Here is a 13,756-nt window from a genome sequence, read left to right as displayed (position 1 = left end):
ATTCTAAAGCATTTATCGGCCGATAATATCGGCAAGCCGATATTATCTCTACTTTTTATCCATAGATTTAATTGTTTATCATCTATAGCAGGGGTGTCAAAAGTGTGCCATTTGCGGCCCACAGCTAATGTTTTAAAGGCCCACGGCACATTCTAAAAATACTAGTCAAATAAACAAAAACATAACAAAAGTGAAATGAAAAAGCTTAAAGGTGAAATGTAATTTAGAAAAAGTTGCAACGTTGACTAATAAAACAAAGCTGTTTTTTTTTTCCTCTCAAACTGTCATTGCTCAAAACATAATATTGAATCAAAATCAATGTTATTATGAATTATTGACCTATGCAAGGTTCCCATTACTTCACATCAAATATTACACTAAGAAAAATATTTTGGTGGAAGATTTTGCAAATTTGGTAAATAAATAACTAGGGACGTCCGATAATGGCTTTTTGCCGATATGCCGATATTGTCCAACTCTTAATTACCGTTACCGATATCAACCGATGCCGATATATACAGTCGTGGAATTAACACATTATTATGCCTAATTTGGACAACCAGGTATGGTGAAGATAAGGTACTTTTTAAAAAAAGTCAAATACATAAGATAAATAAATTCAAAACATTTTCTTGAATAAAAAAAAAAAAGTAAAAAAATATAATGAATGAAATGAATGAAAATGAGTAAAATGAAGTGTTAAAGGTTAGTACTATTAGTGGAGCAGCAGCACGCACAATCATGTGTGCTTACGGACTGTATCCCTTGCAGACTGTATTGATATATATTGATATATAATGTAGGAAGCAGAATATTAATAACAGAAAGAAACAACCCTTTTGTGTGAATGAGTATAAATGGGGGGAGGGAGGTTTTTTGGGTTGGTGCACTAATTGTAAGTGTACCTTGTGTTTTTTATGTTGATATAATAAAAGAATATAAAAATAAATAACCGATACCAATCATAAAAAAAACGATACCGATAATTTCCGATATTACATTCTAAAGCATTTATCGGCCGATATTATCTCTACTTTTTATCCATAGATTTAATTTTTTATTATCTATAGCAGGGGTGTCAAAAGTGTGCCCCGGAGGCCATTTGCGGCCCACAGCTAATGTTTTAAAGGCCCACGGCACATTCTAAAAATACTAGTCAAATAAACAAAAACATAACAAAAGTGAAATGAAAAAGCTTAAAAGGTGAAATGTAATTTAGAAAAAGTTGCAATGTTGACTAATAAAACAAAGCTGCTTTTTTTCTCTTTCAAACTGTCATTGCTCAAAACATAATATTGAATCAAAATCAATGTTATTATGAATTATTGACCTATAAGGTTCCCATTACTTCACATCAAATATTACACTAAGAAAAATATTTTTGGTGGAAGATTTTGCAAATTTGGTAAATAAATAACTAGGGACGTCCGATAATGGCTTTTTGCCGATATCCGATATTCCGATATTGTCCAACTCTTAATTACCGATACCGATATCAACCCATGCCGATATATACAGTCGTGGAATTAACACATTATTATGCTTAATTTGGACAACCAGGTGTGGTGAAGATAAGGCCTTTTTTTAAAAAAATTTATAAAATAAGATAAATAAATTAAAAACATTTTCTTGAATAAAAAAGAAAGTAAAACAATATAAAAACAGTTACATAGAAACTAGTAATTAATTAAAATTTGTAAAATGAAGTGTTAAAGGTTAGTTCTATTAGTGGAGCAGCAGCACGCACAATCATGTGTGCTTACGGACTGTATCCCTTGCAGACTGTATTGATATATATTGATATATAATGTAGGAAGCAGAATATTAATAACAGAAAGAAACAACCCTTTTGTGTGAATGAGTGTGAATGGGGGAAGGAGGTTTTTTGGGTTGGTGCACTAATTGTAAGTGTATCTAGTGTTTTTTATGTTGATATAATAAAAGAATATAAAAATAAATAAATAACCGATACCAATCATAAAAAAAACAATACCGATAATTTCCGATATTACATTCTAAAGCATTTATCGGCAGGCCGATATTATCTCTACTTTTTATCCATAGATTTAATTTTTTATCATCTATAGCAGGGGTGTCAAAAGTGTGCCCCGGAGGCCATTTGCGGCCCACAGCTAATGTTTTAAAGGCCCACGGCACATTCTAAAAATACTAGTCAAATAAACAAAAACATAACAAAAGTGAAATACAAATGCTTAAAGGTGAAATGTAATTTAGAAAAAGTTGCAATGTTGACTAATAAAACAAAGCTGTTTTTTTTTTCTTTCAAACTGTCATTGCTCAAAACATAATATTGAATCAAAATCAATGTTATTATGAATTATTGACCTATCCAAGGTTCTGGAGATGTCCGATAATATCGGCCTGTCGATATTATCGGCCGATAAATGCTTTAAATTGTAATATCGGAAATTATCGGGATCGTTTTTTTTATTATCAGTATCGTTTTTTTGTTTGTTTTTGTTTTTGTTTTTTTATTAAATCAACATAAAAAACACAGTATACACTTACAATTAGTGCACCAACCCAAAAAACCTCCCTCCTCATTCACACAAAAGGGTTGTTTCTTTCTGTTATTAATATTCTGCTTCCTACATTATATATCAATATATATCAATACAGTCTGCAAGGGATACAGTCCGTAAGCACACATGATTGTGCGTGCTGCTGCTCCACTAATAGTACTAACCTTTTAACACTTCATTTGACTCATTTTCATTCATTACTAGTTTCTATGTAACTGTTTTTATATTGTTTTACTTTATTTTTTTTTCAAGAACATGTTTTTAATTTATTTGACTTATTTTACTGTATTATTTTTTTTTAAAAAGCACCTTATCTTCACCGTACCTGGTTGTCCAAATTAGGCATAATAATGTGTTAATTCCACGACTGTATATATCGGTATCGGTTGATATCGGTATCGGTAATTAGAGTTGGACAATATCGGCAAAAAGCCATTATCGGACATCCCTAAAAAATATTTTTGGTGGAAGATTTTGCAAATTTGGTAAATAAATAACCCAAAAAATTATATTTTGTTGTTTTCTTACTGTACCGAAAATGAACCGAACCGTGACCCCTAAAGCGAGGTACGTACCGAACCGAAATGTTCGTGTACCGTTACACCCCTAATATATACACAATGCGACAACTTCACTGTGTTTGGGGTTCGTACATGTGCAGTCGACGACCCACGTTATTACTTTAATAGACCATGAATTAACTTTTAAGGAACTTTTCCAACAATGTTGTAACTGCACTACAGCACATTATCATATATTAGTTTCATGTTTAACACCACCACCATTATACAAGTCATATATGCAACACTTTTTGCAGTCTAATAATGATTGTTCTTGTGGCGGCCTAAAAGCGAAAGTACCTCATGGTCCTGTCTCTCCGCCATGCCTTGCGTCTCATAAGGGCTGCAGGGATGTTGTCGGCCCTTAAAAAGCACACTTGGAATGGATTTGGTCCGAAATGACGAGTCTTAATCGTCTTGTTGGTCATGTAGCTTCACTGTTGTCGGCCGTTTCTTCCTCGCATCTCTTGGCGGCAGCGCGGAAGAGCGCTCCTCGGCACACCGCCGCCACCGTGCGGTTCGGAGTGGAATAGACGCTGTTATCTTTCATGTCGCAATCCTCGAAATAAATGACGGCATATAAAATAACACTTAATTAATTGTTAATTAATATAATCCCTCATACACAATGTTCAATGTATGTTTTGGCCATTTAATAGAAATTGATAAAACGTTGGGTTTATTTGAATAACATTTTTTTTATAAATCAATAAAGAACATTGAAAACCAAAAAAGAGCAATAAGTAGTCTTACTTAATGGATAGCCCAGATTCACAAGCATACAAACCAAACAAATACATCCAAATATAATGAAAAAAAACAAAAAAAAACAACAAGTGCAAAATTTCATGAAGTACAAACCGAAAATAAAAATATATACACCTCACGGGATGATACAAAACAAATACAAAACCAGACAAAAATAATAAATATAAAGCAAAATGTAAACACATACGGCTGTCCTTTGAAAATAAACTTCCGGTAATGGAAACAATATCCCTTTTTGGTCTGTTTTTACGTTTCTGTTTACTTATTTTTTTTCAAATGATTTTCCTTATTTGCATCTTAAAAACAAAATAAACCAATCGTTTTTTTGGTTTTTGAAATAAAGTTAAGATTTTTTTTAAAACACACACGACTGCGGCGCTTATTGATGACGTCATCACCAGGCACGTTATATATATATATATATATATATATATATATATATATATATATATATATATATATATATATATATATATATATATATATATATATATATATATATATATATATATATATATATATATATATATATATATATATATATATATATATATATAATTTTTCCAGAGGTGGTACTTGGTAGGAATGAAATGTAACCAAAACCCTCACCTGGATCTTGTTGATGGGCACCTTCTTCTTTCGCAGCTGTCCCAGCATAAGTTTGAAAATAACCTTCCGGTGTCCGTATATGGAAAAAATATTTTTTTTGGGTCTGTTTTTCAGTTTCTGTTTACTTACTATTTAAAAAAAAATATTTTCTTTCTTTGCACCTTGAAAACAAAATAAACCAATCGTTTTTTTGGTTTTTGAAATAAAGTTTAGATTTCTTTTTTTAAACAGACGACTGCGGCGCTTGTTGGTGACGTCATCACCACGCACCTAAAAAAGAATGCAAATATATATATATTTTTTATTTTTATTTTAAATAATCCAAATTTGTAGCACAGCATCATAGTTTTCAAAGCTTGTTGGTTGTTAAGAGGTAGAAATGTAGGCTTCCAAATACATTTTAGCCAGAGTCACAAACTGCTAGTAATTATCCCCGCTTTTACTTTGAAAATAAACTTCCGGTTTCCGTAGATGGAAAAAAATATCCCTTTTTTGGTCTGTTTTTCCGTTTCTGTTTACTTATTTTTTTTAATGATTTCCTTTTTTGCACCTTAAAAACAAAACAAACATATCGTTTTTTTGTTTTTGAAATGCAGTTTAAATAAAAAAATAAAAAACAGACGACTGCGGCGCTTGCGTGTGACGTCATCAGCACGCGCCGCGGTGTCCACGCTGATCAACACAGCGAGCTGACTTCCCCGACATAGTTTAGCGTTTAAAAGATGGAGAAACTCGCCTCTTTGGGCAAGAAAGCGACGACGTCGGACCCGGAAGATCCCATCCGAAGCTTCGAGAAATGGAAAAAGAAGTACAACATCACCAAGTCTCGCGTGAAGCAGGAGCGTCAGGGCAGGAAGAAGCCGGAGTGGCAGGTGGAGCGGGAGAAGATCTCCAAGCTGGTCAGCAGGTACAGCGACATCAACACCAAAGACGCCATTAAGTTCTCCGACTTCCCCATCTCCAAGAACACCTTGCTGGGCCTGCAGCAGTGTCAGTACAGGCTGCCCACGGAGATCCAGCGGCAGACCATCGGCCTGGCCCTGCAGGGCAAGGACGTCCTCGGCGCCGCCAAGACGGGTTCTGGAAAGACGCTCGCCTTCTTGATCCCCGTGTTGGAGTGTCTGTACCGCCAGCAGTGGAGCTCCCTGGACGGCCTGGGCGCCCTCATCATCTCCCCCACCAGAGAGCTGGCCTACCAGACCTTCGAGGTGCTCCGCAGGGTGGGGAAGAACCACGACTTCTCCGCAGGGCTGGTCATCGGCGGGAAGGAGCTGAAGGCGGAGTCGGAGAAGATCCACCGCACCAACGTGGTCATCTGCACCCCGGGGCGGCTGCTCCAGCACATGGACGAGACGGCCGCCTTCCACGCCTCCAACCTGCAGGTGCTGGTGCTGGACGAGGCCGACCGCATCCTGGACATGGGCTTCGCCGACACGCTCAACGCCATCGTGGAGAACCTCCCCCGCACCCGCCAGACGCTGCTCTTCTCCGCCACGCAGACCAAGTCCGTCAAGGACCTGGCGCGGCTCAGCCTCAAGGACCCGGCGTACGTGTGGGTCCACGAGAAGGCCCGCTTCAGCACGCCGGCCACCCTGGAGCAGAGCTACGTGGTGTGCGAGCTCCACGCCAAAGTCAACATGCTCTTCTCCTTCATCCGGAGCCACCTGAGGAAGAAGATTATCGTCTTCTTCGCCTGCTGCAAGGAGGTGCAGTACCTCTTCCGGGTCTTCTGCCGCCTCCGACCGGGCCTGCCGGTTCTGGCCCTCCACGGCAAGCAGCAGCAGATGAAGCGGGTGGAGGTCTACCAGGACTTCCTGCGCAAGAGCACCGCCGTGCTGTTCGCCACCGACGTCGCCGCGCGAGGCCTGGACTTCCCGGCCGTCAACTGGGTGCTGCAGTACGACTGTCCCGAGGACGCCGACACCTACATCCACAGGGTGGGACGCACCGCCAGGTACAAGGAGGGCGGGGAGGCGCTGCTGCTCCTCCTCCCCTCGGAGGAGGAGGGCATGCTGGGACAGCTGCGGAAGAAGAAGGTGCCCATCAACAAGATCCAGGTGAGGGTTTTGGTTACATTTCATTCCTACCAAGTACCACCTATGGAAAAACCTGGCACTCCTAGTGGCAACATTGAAATACAGTAGCATAGTAGGTCTAAGTATTCATTAAAAACAAGGTTTTTATTTTTTCAAAGCATATTTAATATTTTTGGCCACAATTTGAACAGTAACACTGTGTTTGAATATAGAAAAATAAAATGCTGTACTTTTAATCAATGATTCTTTGGCATACCGCTAGTGCAGGGATGTCTAAAGTGCCAAGTTATATGACTGTGAGGTGTTCGGCTGTAAAATTGGCAAAAAAAAAGTTAGCATGCTAACAGTTAGCATGTATCAAGTGCCAAGTTATAGGACTCTGAGGTGTTTGGCTGCAAAATTGGCTAAAAAAGTTAGCATGGTAATGTCAGTATGCTAACGGTTAGCATGTGTCAGGTACCAAGTTGAAGGACTAAGGTGTTTGGCTGCAAAATTGGCTAAAAAGTTAGCATGCTAACAGTTAGCATGTCATACGACTAGGAAAAATACACAAATATAATTTGCTAAAAAAAACTAAAAAAAAAACTAAAAAACTTGGCATGTGTCAGGTACCAAGTTATGTATGACTGAGGTGTTTGGCTGCAAAATTGGCTAAAAAGTTAGCATGCTAACAGTTAGCATGTCATACGACTAGGAAAAATACACAAATATAATTTGCTAAAAAAAACTTTTAAAAAAACTAAAAAACTTGGCATGTGTCAAGTACCAAGTTATGTATGACTGAGGTGTTTGGCTGCAAAATTGGCTAAAAAAGTTAGCATGCTAACAGTTAGCATGTATCAAGTGCCAAGTTATAGGACTTTGAGGTGTTTGGCTGCAAAAATTGGCCAATAAAGTTAGCATGGTAATGTCAGAATGTTAACGGTTAACATGTGTCAGGTACCAAGTTAAAGGACTAAGGTGTTTGGCTGCAAAATTGGCTAAAAAGTTAGCATGCTAGGATGTTAGCATGTCAAGTACCAAGTGATATGACTCTTTGGCTGCAAAATAGGCTAAACAAGTTAGCACGCTAAAGTTAACATTCTAGCATGTCAACATTAGCATGCTAACAGTTGGCAAGTATCAAGTTACATTGAGTCTGAGGTGTTTGGCTGCACAAATGGCTAAGAAGGTTAGCATGCGAATGTCAGTAATGCCGCCCGAGGCTGAGCCAATCCGTGGCCTCGATACTGAACAGCACATGTCTGATTGTTTTGGTCTCAAATACTACTGGAGTATTGGTAGTTTTACTTCATTTAGCCACTTTTATGCTTGAAATTTTAAATGATGGTTTTAGTATCTTTAATGTAAAATAGACAGTATTTATATTATTCACATGTGAATAATGCTGTATAATAGACTGTATTTGTTATTCACATGTGAATAATTCTGTATAATAGACTGTATTTATGTTATTCACATGTGAATAATGCTGTATAATAGACTGTATTTATGTTATTCACATGTGAATAATTCTGTATAATAGACTGTATTTATATTATTCACATGTGAATAATGCTGTATAATTGACTGTATTTATATTATTCACATGTGAATAATGCTGTATAATAGACTGTATTTATATTATTCACATGTGAATAATGCTGTATAATTGACTGTATTTATATTATTCACATGTGAATAATGCTGTATAATAGACTGTATTTATATTATTCACATGTAAAAAAAATACTTGTCTATTATACAGCATTATTCACATGTGAATAATATAAATAGTTTATTATACAGCATTATTCACATGTGAATAATATGAATAGTTTATTATACAGCATTATTCACATGTGAATAATATAAATACAAAGTGTTTATTGTGAGCGAACTGTGGTGCTGAATTTCCCCCAGGGATCAATAAAGTACTTTTTATTCTATTCTATGTACTCATTTATTTTGTATTTATGGAAAAAGTTAGGACACCCCTGCGCTCGTGGTGCACGGTTTGAGAATGGCTGTTGGACTTCCAGGTACTCACAGAGTTTGTTTGCAGGTGAACCCGGAGAAGATTCAGGACATCCAGCAGAAGCTGCAGGCCTTCCTGGCGCAGGAGAAGGAGCAGAAGGAGCGCGCCCAGCGGTGCTTCGTCTCCTACCTGCGCTCCGTCTTCCTGATGAGGAACAAGGAGGTGTTTGACGTCTTCAAGCTGCGGCTCCGCGAGTACGCGCTCTCCCTCGGCCTGGCGGTGGCGCCGCGGGTGCGCTTCCTCAACAGAGCCCAGGCGCAGCGGGCGGGGAAGGCGCAGGAGGCGGAGTCCGAGGAGGAGGAGTTGCGCAGCTTCACAGCCCAGCTGAGAGGAGATGCTGAGTCAGAAGATGATGAGGTTGAGGTTAAAACGCTCCTGGGTGAAGACGGTGAGGAGGAGGAGGACGACCTCAAAGACTTGGATCTCCTGACTCTCAAAACCAAGGATGTGTTCCGCCTGGAGGAGGACCAGGACAGCGAGGAGTCCGACTGCGGCCCCGCTAAAAGCACGCAAAAACTCTCAAAGTTCAAGCAGGCCAAGAAGGTCCTGAAGAGGAACTTCAAGGTGAACACCAAAGTGGCTTTCACAGATGAAGGACAAGCCAGGCAGGTCTGGCCTCCCGTCCAGCGCCCGGCCGCCAGCCTGGAGCAGGACGAGGAGGAGGAGGAGGAGGATGAAGAGGAGGCGTCCGGCATCAGCTTGGAGAAAGCCAAGGAGCGTCTGAGGAGGGAGGACCGGGAGTTTGACAAGCCGGAGTACAGCCGCAAGGTGAAGGCCAAACACCGCGAGAAGAAGCTGAAGGCCAAGGAGGCCAAGAAGGAGGCCAAGAAGAAGCCTGCGCCGACCTCTGGCAGCGAGGATGAGGAGGATGAAGTCATTGCGTACCTGGACCATGACGGCCAAGACCAGTTCGACCCCAGCACCCTGCCGGACCCTGACCGACGCTCCTCGGACGAGGAGGAGGAGGATGATGATGATGAAGACAACGCTCGGCCCGCCAAACGGCGCCACAGCAGCAGTGAGGAAGAGGAGGAGCCCCCAGCTGCCAGGAGGAAGAAGGAGGAAGAGCACGCCACGCTGGACACGGGACTGACTCTGGCTGAGGACGAGGAGCTGGTCCTGCAGCTGCTGGCTGGGAGGAAGTGAAGTGTCTGACCCCGCCCACGTGTACATCATCATATGAGTCTGACCCCGCCCATGTGTACATCATCATCACTGTCATGAGTCTGACCCCGCCCACGTGTACATCATCATCGTCATGAGTCTGACCCCGCCCATGTGTACATCATCATCATTGTCATATGAGTCTGACCCCGCCCATGTGTACATCATCATCACTGTCATGAGTCTGACCCCGCCCACGTGTACATCATCATCGTCATATGAGTCTGACCCCGCCCACATGTACATCATCATCATTGTCATATGAGTCTGACCCCGCCCACGTGTATAGCATCATCAGTCATATGAGTCTGATCCCGCCCACGTGTACATCATCATCATTGTCATATGAGTCTGACCCCGCCCATGTGTACATCATCATCACTGTCATATGAGTCTGATCCCGCCCACGTGTACATCATCATCACTGTCATATGAGTCTGACCCCGCCCATGTGTACATCATCATCACTGTCATATGAGTCTGATCCCGCCCACGTGTACATCATCATCATTGTCATATGAGTCTGACCCCGCCCATGTGTACATCATCATCACTGTCATGAGTCTGACCCCGCCCACGTGTACATCATTGTCATGAGTCTGACCCCGCCCACGTGTACATCATCATCATTGTCATATGAGTCTGACCCGCCCACGTGTACATCATCATCATTGTCATATGAGTCTGACCCCGCCCACATGTACATCATCATCATATGAATCTGACCCCACCCACGTGTACATCATCATCACTGTCATATGAGTCTGACCCCGCCCACGTGTACATCATCATCATATGAATCTGACCCCGCCCACGTGTACATCATCATCATTGTCATATGAGTCTGACCCCGCCCACATGTACATCATCATCATTGTCATATGAGTCTGACCCCGCCCACGTGTACATCATCATCATTGTCATATGAGTCTGACCCCGCCCACGTGTACATCATCATCACTGTCATACGAGTCTGACCCCGCCCACGTGTACATCATCATCATCATTGTCATTATGAATCTGACCCCGCCCACATGTACATCATTGTCATATGAATCTGACCCCGCCCATGTGTACATCATCATTGTCATATGAATCTGACCCCGCCCACATGTACATCATCACTGCCATATGAGTCTGACCCCGCCCACGTGTACATCATCACTGTCATATGAGTCTGCACATCCACCACTCGTGCTCCAGCAATGACTTCATACAGACTTGTATTGTGGATGATGTACACACTCAATGACTTCATACAGACTTGTATTGTGGATGATGTACACACTCAATGACTTCATACAGACTTGTATTGTGGATGATGTACACACTCAATGACTTCATACAGACTTGTATTGTGGATGATGTACACACTCAATGACTTCATACAGACTTGTATTGTGGATGATGTACACACTCAATGACTTCATACAGACTTGTATTGTGGATGATGTACACACTCAATGACTTCATACAGACTTGTATTGTGGATGATGTACACACTCAATGACTTCATACAGACTTGTATTGTGGATGATGTACACACTCAATGACTTCATACGGACTTGTATTGTGGATGATGTACACACTCACAAATGTTGTTCTTAATGATGTCCAGGTTGATTTCAATGTTCATTTGATATAAAGTTATTCTATCAAGAATGTCTTTTGTAATGTTTCCTTCAAAAGGGCATCAAATAACATGATAGTAACACTCTTTCATATTTAAATGTACAATGATGTAATGTACTTTGAAAAGACATCAAAGTTATTGTGTGAAAGCTCCAAAACATCCACACATGCTTTTCTACACCAAAATGCATTTATTTAAATCTCCAGATTTTGGCGCGCTTTACCTTCCACATTTTTCACCCCATTCAAAGTGTTCCAACTTCAAACTGTTCAGCCTATTCGCGAATCGCAGGCTTTCACTTGACAAATTACAAAAATTCCCAAATTTTTCCAGAATTCCAGGTTTTCCAGGGACATTTTTCCCATTCAAAATGAATTGGCAGTTTTCTAAACTTCCACCATTTCCACATTTTTCAACCTATTCAAACCATTCCACCTTCAACGTATTCCACCTTCCAGAAAATTCAAAACAATTCCAGGATTTTCCAGAATTCCTGCTTTTCCAAAGCCCTATTTTCACCCTTTTTTCTGGCGACTACTCCCACATTTTTCAACCCACTTCAACCGTCAAAACTTAATCAGGACAAAAAACAAAGTTGTTTTTTGAACTTGGAAAAATTCCAGGAATTCCGTAATACCATTTCTCAATTAAAAATGTTACTACTTCAACATTTCTCGACCGATTAAAAAAATTAATTTACAACAATCACTTTTTTTGTTTTAGCATTTTCCAAAAAAATTCCCGCTTTTCCCGAAATTCCCAAATACCATTTACTACTTCAACATTTCTTGACCGATTTAAACAATTCCAACACCAACCAATTCAGCTCATTCTGGACATTCATGCTCTGAATCATTTTCCCGAAATCTCGCTTTTTCCAAAATTTCCAGGGACATTTTTCCCATTCAAAATGAATTGGCCATTTTCTAAACTTCCACCATTTCCGCAGTTTTCAACCTATTCAAACCATTCCACCTTCAACGTATTCCACCTTCCAGAAAATTCAAGACAATTCCAGGATTTTCCAGAATCCCTGGTTTTCCAAAGCCCTATTTTCACCCTTTTTTTGTCGACTACTCCTTCCACATTTTTCAACACATTTCAACCATTCCACCGTCAAAACATTCCTCTTAATCAGGACAAAAAACAAAGTTGTTTTTTTGAACTCGAAAAATTCCAGGATTTCCGTAATACCATTTCACAATTGAAAATGTGACTACTTCAACATTTCTCGACCGATTAAAAAAATTTCCAACACCAACTATCATGTTTTTTTTTCGCATTTTCCAAAAAAATTCCCGCTTTTCCCGAAATTCCCTAATACCATTTACTACTTCAACATTTCTTGCCCGATTTAAACAATTCCAACACCAACCAATTCAGCTCATTCAGGACATTCATGCTCTGAATCATTTTCCTAAAATCTCGTTTTTTCCCAAATTTCCAGGGACATTTTTCCCATTCAAAATGAATTGGCCATTTTGTAAACTTCCACCATTTCCACAGTTTTCAACACATTCCACCTTCCAGAAAATTCCAAACAATTCCAGGATTTTCCAGAATTCCTGCTTTTCCAAAGTCCTATTTCCACCCTTTGTTCTGGCAACTACTCTTTCCACATTTTTCAACCCACTTCAACCGTTCTGCCGTCAAATAATTCCTCTTACTCGGGACAAAAAACAAAGTTCTTTTTTAAACTCGAAAAATTCCAGGAAGCGTCTGTAATACCATTTCTCAACCAAAAATGTTACTACTTCAACATTTCTCGACCGATTAAAAAAATTCCAACACCAACCATTTCAACTCAATTACAACAATCACTTTTTACTTATTTTTTTTTAGCATTTTTCCAAAAAAATCCCGCTTTTCCCCAAATTCCCTACGACCATTTACTACTTCAACATTTCCAAACAATTCCAACACCAACCAATTCAGCTCATTCAGGACATTCATGCTCCGAATCCATCCATCCATTTTCTACCGCTTGTCCCTTTTGGAGTCGCGGGGGGTGCTGGAGCCGAATCATTTTCCAAAAATCTCCCTTTTCCCCAAATTTCCAGGAAGTTCCCATTGAAATGAATGGGACATTTTTCCAAGTTGCACAATTCCCACATTTTTCAAACTTTTCAAACCATTCCAACATCAACACATTCCAATCATCCTGGACATTCAAGCCAACACTTTCCCAAGTTCCAAACCAAATTCCGGTTTTCCTGGAAATTCAAACTCTTCAACATTCAAACCATTCCGACATTCAAAATATTCATTTTACTTCAACTTCAGCATTGGAGCATTCACACGCTATTCCTTCAAAAATTGCCTTTTCTAGTTAAATAAGCCTTTTTTCTGCTTATTTTTTTTATTGGATGGTAGTCTGTTTATTTCAATTTTTATTTTTTATCTTTATTACTTCTTGTGTAATTTAT

The 13,756-nt window shown here is 39.9% G+C and overlaps 2 protein-coding genes across 4 annotated transcripts in view; one reads left to right on the top strand and one right to left on the bottom strand.

The window, feature by feature from the left end:
- The window catches only part of LOC133644275 (KICSTOR complex protein SZT2-like), a 194,016-nt gene extending 190,480 nt beyond the window's left edge, over positions 1-3,536 (bottom strand). For all 3 annotated transcript variants that reach the window (XM_062038641.1, XM_062038643.1, XM_062038642.1), the window contains exon 1: positions 3,404-3,536. In XM_062038641.1, the coding sequence (XP_061894625.1) occupies positions 3,404-3,427 (24 nt within the window). In that variant the 5' untranslated portion in view covers positions 3,428-3,536. The remainder of the gene's footprint in view (positions 1-3,403) is intronic.
- Positions 3,537-5,127: 1,591 nt separating this feature from the next.
- Positions 5,128-10,231, top strand: LOC133644277 (probable ATP-dependent RNA helicase DDX10). Its single transcript, XM_062038646.1, has 2 exons — positions 5,128-6,537; positions 8,561-10,231. The coding sequence occupies exons 1-2, from the start codon at positions 5,203-5,205 to the stop codon at positions 9,677-9,679; spliced, it is 2,454 nt and encodes an 817-aa protein (XP_061894630.1). The 5' UTR covers positions 5,128-5,202; the 3' UTR covers positions 9,680-10,231.
- The last annotated feature ends 3,525 nt before the right edge of the window (positions 10,232-13,756 follow it).

This window comes from Entelurus aequoreus, linkage group LG27 (assembly GCF_033978785.1).
Source record: "Entelurus aequoreus isolate RoL-2023_Sb linkage group LG27, RoL_Eaeq_v1.1, whole genome shotgun sequence".
Taxonomy (NCBI): Eukaryota; Metazoa; Chordata; class Actinopteri; order Syngnathiformes; family Syngnathidae; genus Entelurus; species Entelurus aequoreus.
Note: the sequence above shows the minus strand (reverse complement) of the source record. Positions and strands in the feature narration are given on the sequence as shown.

What these genes read in the sequence shown, in the direction of transcription:
- LOC133644277 (XM_062038646.1), top strand. Translation starts at nt 5,203, where the DNA reads ATGGAGAAACTCGCCTCTTTGGGCAAGAAAGCGACGACGTCGGACCCG. An exon ending in TGCCCATCAACAAGATCCAG is followed by an intron (nt 6,538 to 8,560) that starts GTGAGGGTTTTG and finishes GTTTGTTTGCAG; the next exon opens with GTGAACCCGGAGAAGATTCA.